Below are 6,841 nucleotides of genomic sequence, written 5' to 3' on the forward strand. Positions count from 1 at the left end.
GGCGGACGCTACAGAAGTGCAACAGTTGTACTGAACTGGATGATCACAAAGAGGTACAAAGATTTAGGTCATTGGGTCAAACTGAAAATATAAATGCATGTCTTTTTAACAAACGATTTAAATTTAAGATTATACTGCAAAACTGCAGTTTCTTAATTTTTTTTCTGAAACGAATTTAATTTTCTCAATTTTTAATATAATTTCTACTTTTAGTTAAATTTGATATAAGTTATTCATCTTTTGTTTAAATATCCAATAAATTCAATAACCCATGGAAAGCTGTACAATTGCATTTAAATCTTCTTTTCTCTTTATCTGTCGCTATTTGCTTAATGCATCGTTGTCATCTCTCTTGCGACTTTAAAATCGAGATAATCACGATTTCCTTGTCTTACCATATAGCTTGTATAGCATGTGCCATTCTTCAAACCGCTTGACGTTGCCGTTTCTTACACCTTCTTCGATTTGCTGTTTCTGCATGCGTGTGCATCGGCGTCTCCGGTCTCAAGTTCAATGTTATAAAATCGATGCCACCTCGAGTCTTCGAGTGCAGTCGAAAGGCGTCCGCAAAGTCTCGCGAATCTCGCGTGTCTCTGGAACAAGAAGAAGATCGCAAGCAAGGCCAGAAGTGAAAGACGCAGTTCCGTTTCAATTCCATAAACTAAAAGTTACGTTTCCGTTAAATAAACAAAATTTGAATTAAAACACATAGAATTGTCAAAGGAAATTGCAAATTCATGTAAAATCAGTGATTTAAATTTGAATTTGTTTACATACTGGGATTTTAATTAATAAATTAATTATATTGTGTTTTTATTGGGAAAATATTGAGGACGGGTAAGTTTTAAGAAACATACGGATGCGGAAAACTTTTTAAGATGCTAATAACGGCAATATTTATTTTTCTGCTATTTATCCATTCATTTATCTTTCACTTCAAGCTATTACTTTACATAAGATTTTCTGCGTGCTCCTTTCTAGTTTATAAATATCAAATAAATATGTTATAACCTAAAAACAAGTTAATATAGGCAACCCACTGCACATTTCAATCTTTTTACGTATTAAATGTATAAATTCCTTTGTATTTATGTTCACTGTCTACTTCTTTAATGATGGGTCAATGAAATAGGCTATTATGGATTTGATTAGAATAGATATTGATCCTCTGGACGTCCTGTGCACAATATCGCACTGAGTTAATTATAATCAGTCAGACGACGACAAGGCGCTTAATTGCGGTTGCAGCACACTTAGTAACTTATGCGTTAGATATATATATATATATATATATATACGTGTTTGTCAATAAGTTGATTAATACGGCCAGTATTACACGTATGTGAAGCTTCGATTGGCATATTCAAACGTTCATTTTATGCTAGTGCACGAACACGAGCGCGAGGAAGCTTACGCAGGCCGGATGTGTCTGTTTTAATTGGGTTAATGCTAATCGAATCGATTGAAAACTAATGAATTACAATTGCAGTTCCTGCAAATTTTTGACACGTGAAAATTATTAATTTAGATTTTCCATTAGCAATATCTAATATTTGACATGTGCAAAATGTTAAAGGTGAAATTTGCAGATAAATGATAAAATAATTGTATAGCTAACGCGTCATATTTAAGATAATTTGTGGTGTTAACCTCCAGTTCTCGTACACACTCGTTTGAACTTGCATGACTGATATTTTTGCAAATGCATCTATGCCGTTAAGTCGCTAACTTTCTAAATTTCTTTTCGCTCAGCAGATTCTAGTACGTGTAGCATATTGCGTTTTAAACTTCTTTGGCTAGTGAGTTTAATTATAACTAATTATACTGTAATAAGTTGAAACTGGAAAAATATTGGATTCAAATGTTAGTTATTTGTTTCTAACTAGCACCATCTGGTGTCAGATAGCGGTGGATGTGCTGAAGAAACAATAATAAATACATGCATTATTTGTTTTGTTTAATCACAATGCAGTTTTTATGTATTCTATAAACAAACGATTCGACTAATTATTGAATAGACATTGTTTGTATACAGTATAAATATTTATAGTTGTAATTGTTATAAACGCTATAAATTCCTGCACTTTCATAATTGGTTTTAGTACAAAGTGTTTTGCAAAATGGCGCCGACAATGTCACCGCTCTTCCTAGCTGAAGTTACCAATGAGAACGATGATGCACTCCTACAAGACAAACCATTTTTAACGTATCCTGGACACAGCAACAAGTTATCATCCAACAATCAACAAAATTCGCAGCAATATAAATGGGATATTGTTTGGAGAAATGTTTTTGGCATGATTTACCTGCACACATTTGCTTTTTATGGAATTTACTTGTTTTTCGCGGTTGTACAATGGAAAACTGCATTTTTTGGTAAACAGAATTCAAAATATTTGCGTTAACAAAGTTTTGAACATAAATGAAATTATCTGTAGTGTCTGCGTTGATTCTAATGTCTGGTATTGGCATAACGGCGGGTGCACATAGGTTATGGGCACATCGATGCTACAAAGCAAAATGGCCGTTGCGTGTTTTACTTGCGATTTGGCAGACTATGGCGTTTCAGAATCACATTTACGAATGGGTGAGAGATCATCGAGTTCATCATAAATTTACCGATACTGATGCTGATCCACATAATGCTCAAAGAGGTAAAAGTAGTAGTTTATTAAAAAATCAGTTATAAAAATACAAATTTTAGGATTTTTCTTTTCACATATGGGTTGGTTGCTTGTTAAGAAACACAAAGACATCACGATAAAAGGGAAATCAGTAGATTTGTCCGATCTGCTTGAGGATCCGATTGTGCGCTTCCAGAAAAAGTAAGTTTTACACGTTTTCTCTGTTTTTACTTTCACAATTATTACCAAGTACTAAAGTGATGCTTGAGCATGCCACAACTCGCCTGAAAAGTTCAACGAATATCTCGCTAGTGAAAGTCTATTTGAAGAGCAATTTCAAGCACTTTATACGTTTAGATATTTAACCACAAATTGTGCGTGCACCTGCACATGCTTCACCGCATAATCGAAAATTATTGTTAGTTCAACATATACTATTTCAGATTCTACTTAATTCTAATGCCAATTTGTTGCTTTGTGCTACCAACATTAATTCCATTCTATTTGTGGAACGAGGATCTGTTTGTTTCGTGGTACGTTTGCGCAGTAGCAAGATACACATTGACATTGAACGGAACATGGTTGGTAAACAGCGCTGCACATATTTATGGACTCAAACCTTATGACAAGTAATGCATTTTATTTAAATTTAATATAATTTTAATCTTAAATTCTATTGTTAATAGAACTATGAGTCCATCGCAAAATAAATTCGTGGCTGTAATGGCGTTCGGTGAAGGATGGCACAACTACCACCACGTTTTCCCATGGGATTACAGGGCGTCCGAATTCGGCTACCACATTAATATAAGCACGCGCATAATTGATTGGTTTGCCAAGATTGGCTGGGCTTACGACCTCAAGACCGTCTCTAAGGAGCTGATTGAACGGAGAGTTGCTCGAACCGGAGATGGCTCTCGACAAGAGGGTCGAAACGATGGCAAATTGTACGAAAATCAGAAACAGGAGAATCGGCGAAAAAATCAAAACGTGCATCATAAGCATTGCGATGGCGAGGAGATATGGGGATGGGGTGATAAGGATATTAGCGAAGAGCATTTAAAATACGCACAAATCACCAACACACTAGGTTAAGACAAAATGAAACCTTTTTAAATATATTTTTACAACAATGTTAAACATCATGTATAGAATTTTTATTCTTATTTAGAAAACTTGGTTTATTGTTAAAAAGGACTTTAATTTGTTGATAATTTTATTATAGAATAAAACATGTTAATGTTATTTAATAAAAGAAATAATGTTTAATATTGATTCAATTAACTAATTATACATGTACCTCGTTAACCTTTTTACATTTCTTTACTTTAAATTTGCTAAAACTGCAGTTTCAATTTTTACAACTTGCAACTTTGCTGAATTTTAATCAGCAGTTTCTACATTAATACGCAATTTGTGCTCAGTAGTCTGGTAACACTCCAACGCATACATTATTTTTTACAGTTTTAGTTAAAATGTTCAATCCACAATATGGATTGTTAGAGACTCAAATTAAAGAAAACAAAATCTATAAGAATATTAAATCACAAGTTAGCACAGAAAGTTCGGATGTTTCAGGAACGCAACAAAAGTGTGAAAGTTTTTCGAAAAATTCCAGTGCTGATATAGTCTGGACCAATGTCATAGTTTTTGCTGTTTTGCACCTTTCCGCTTTGCATGGAATATATTTGATTGTTTTTGAAAAGAAATTTTTACTGCTTACGTTAGGTAAAGTTTCAGAATTATTTCGAAAGTAAGTAATTAATATTTTTGCATTTTTAGCATTTATTTATTGCTTATCACACGCACAAGGTATAACAGCAGGTGCCCACAGATTGTGGTCTCATCGATCGTTCAAAGTGAAACTTCCATTGAAAATTCTATTAGTGTTTTTGCAAACTGCGTCTTTCCAGAATAGTATTTTTGTCTGGGCTAGAGATCATCGACTACACCATAAATATACTGATACTGACGCTGACCCGCATAATGCCAAACGAGGTATTCAAATATTCTCTAAATTAAATTTTATATTCGTATGAACGTTTTTGAAGGTTTCTTCTTTTCCCACATGGGATGGTTGTTTGTTCGAAAACATCCGGAAGTAATAAAAAAAGGTCGGTCAATTGATATGTCTGATATTACATCTGATCCACTGTTAATGTTTCAACACAGGTCTGTATTAAATATTTTATTATGTTTGAATGTGTACGTGAAATATGCAAATTCATTTGTTTATAGATATTATCAATACTTAATGCCCATTTGTGCCTTTATTCTTCCGGTATTTACAATTCAATATTTAACTGGAGAAGAACTGAGTCATTGTTGGGCAATTGGAGGTTCATTAAGGTACATATATAGTGTGCATATGACTTGGTTGGTTAATAGTGCTGCGCACATTTTTGGAACAAAGCCATACGATAGGTATTATTTCTTCAAATTACTTAGCTTTTATGTCAAAACTATAAATACACATTCTAGAAATATTGGGCCAGTCGAGAATGTTATTGTAAGTCATTTAACATGTGGTGAAGGATTTCACAATTACCATCATGTCTTCCCCTGGGATTATAAAGCGGCTGAATTGGGCAATTATACATTTAATTTCACGCTTTTTATTATCAATTGTTTTGCGAAAATTGGCTGGGCCTACGAATTGAAGACTGTTTCTGAAAAATTAATTCGACAACGAGTGCAAAGAACTGGCGATGGTAACTGGAAACAAAATCAAGCAGAATTGATCTGGGGATGGCAAGATAAAAATCTACCAAGTGATCATAAAAGTTTGGCTGATATTTATAAATAAACAAATATATTCCAGCTATTCTAATATTGAAGTATTCATCACTTTAATTTAGGCAATGTTGTTTGTCTTCTTGTATGATTGGATGCATACAGTGGAACATAGGATTTGAAAAAGTAGTATTATAAAATGATTTGTTTTTTGTTTTACGTAACGAATTTTTGTTTTTGATGTTTTTCAGTATAATAAATATTTGAGTGCGTTTGTGTTTGCGTATTTATGTTAATAATGTTTTTAATTTGCGCGAGAGAAATGATGAAAAGATCAAATCTCTAAATCTACGCTGTGAATGATGAAAACGAATGAATAGCTATCTAAAATACCATCTAAACGTGTGTACGCACTTGAAAGTTAAGCTTGCAGCTGAGAGAGGAGAGTATTTCCGACGCCCGCCTCCCTGACGAAGTGCGGACGTTTGCCGAGCTGGGAAATCGCACGCCGTTTGCGTTTGCGTTTATGGAGCGTTTCAGGGAGAAGAGGAGCTTTCTCGCCCGTCTGGAACGACTCGCTTTACGTATAAATGATTTCTTTCAATGTTCTCTGCGTGCGTTCTTTTTTCTTGCTTTCGTACTGATGCCGTTCCTACCTTGAGCCAGTACGCGTTACGGCAATTTCTCTTTACGTCTAGCTGCAAGCCAACGCAAGCTTTAAACCTAGAGACACATATGCTCCACACCTCTAGGTTCAGAGTTGAATATAAAAAGCGGCGGAAAAAACACGCCAGTGGAAAAATGCTCGGATGATGCTTGGATTGCGCTTGGATGGAGCTTGAAAGAGTTCGTAAAGGAAAGCGGTGGGTGGCAGCGTTGAAGCTTTTTGAAACGCGCATGTAGAAAGACAGAACGAAGGAGAAGGAGATCTGCTCGAACATGAAATGTGGAAACGAGAAACGGGTAACCGGAGGTGTAGAACGAGAACTGTAGTCGTGCACTATTGCAGAAAGCACTCAATCCTGCAGGTTGAAAGCGTTGCGTCCATTTCGTTAACTACACATCAAGTAAACAGCGTTAGTTGCTTGAATACAAACTTTTTTTAATCAACGCATATACAAAATATTCCTACATACATTATTTAGTTATGAAGATAGAGAAGCTTAGGAGTTCTCCAACTACCCTATCATTGTGATAAGCTCTATTCTATTACAGTCTTCTTCAAGCTCACGTCGCAAACTTTTCGTTCGTTCGGGCGCATTTAAAATTGGATTACTGTGCATTAGCCAAGTTTGCAGCAAGCAAAGTTGGCTAGTTTCACTGGGGGACAAGATGGCTGATGCAGATGTTCAAGATGACACTTTTCATACTTATTTACGCATACAACATTAGAGTATTAAGAAAAGTGTTTTCTATTTACTTGTCGCTGGGTTGTAAGAAATTTAACATTTCAATTTAAAAGTTTGATTGTGTGCTTTATGTGT

The 6,841-nt window shown here is 34.8% G+C and overlaps 2 protein-coding genes across 2 annotated transcripts; both read left to right on the forward strand.

Moving 5' to 3' along the window:
• Positions 1-545: 545 nt before the first annotated feature.
• Positions 546-3,893, forward strand: LOC135800203 (acyl-CoA Delta-9 desaturase-like). The gene is made up of 6 exons (XM_065313365.1): positions 546-837; positions 2,103-2,376; positions 2,439-2,654; positions 2,705-2,825; positions 3,068-3,253; positions 3,311-3,893. The coding sequence occupies exons 2-6, from the start codon at positions 2,121-2,123 to the stop codon at positions 3,717-3,719; spliced, it is 1,188 nt and encodes a 395-aa protein (XP_065169437.1). The 5' UTR covers positions 546-837; positions 2,103-2,120; the 3' UTR covers positions 3,720-3,893.
• A 172-nt stretch (positions 3,894-4,065) lies between these two features.
• Positions 4,066-5,656, forward strand: LOC135800204 (acyl-CoA Delta-9 desaturase-like). Its single transcript, XM_065313366.1, has 5 exons — positions 4,066-4,352; positions 4,407-4,622; positions 4,676-4,796; positions 4,863-5,048; positions 5,106-5,656. The coding sequence occupies exons 1-5, from the start codon at positions 4,100-4,102 to the stop codon at positions 5,428-5,430; spliced, it is 1,101 nt and encodes a 366-aa protein (XP_065169438.1). The 5' UTR covers positions 4,066-4,099; the 3' UTR covers positions 5,431-5,656.
• The last annotated feature ends 1,185 nt before the right edge of the window (positions 5,657-6,841 follow it).

The sequence above is a fragment of the Atheta coriaria genome, unplaced genomic scaffold (genome assembly GCF_025399875.1).
Source record: "Atheta coriaria isolate IRGN ID8LTWV9N9 unplaced genomic scaffold, Caltech_Dcor_3.1 hic_scaffold_10_pilon, whole genome shotgun sequence".
NCBI classification, from domain to species: Eukaryota; Metazoa; Arthropoda; class Insecta; order Coleoptera; family Staphylinidae; genus Dalotia; species Dalotia coriaria.

Bases quoted from the DNA above. Each gene is read 5' to 3' on its own strand.
- LOC135800203 (XM_065313365.1), top strand. From the start codon at position 2,121: ATGGCGCCGACAATGTCACCGCTCTTCCTAGCTGAAGTTACCAATGAG. The intron at 2,377-2,438 runs GTAAACAGAATT...AATTATCTGTAG, and splicing joins ATGGAAAACTGCATTTTTTG to TGTCTGCGTTGATTCTAATG. The intron at 2,655-2,704 runs GTAAAAGTAGTA...TACAAATTTTAG, and splicing joins TCCACATAATGCTCAAAGAG to GATTTTTCTTTTCACATATG.
- LOC135800204 (XM_065313366.1), top strand. From the start codon at position 4,100: ATGTTCAATCCACAATATGGATTGTTAGAGACTCAAATTAAAGAAAAC. The intron at 4,797-4,862 runs GTCTGTATTAAA...ATTTGTTTATAG, and splicing joins CTGTTAATGTTTCAACACAG to ATATTATCAATACTTAATGC. The intron at 5,049-5,105 runs GTATTATTTCTT...TACACATTCTAG, and splicing joins GGAACAAAGCCATACGATAG to AAATATTGGGCCAGTCGAGA.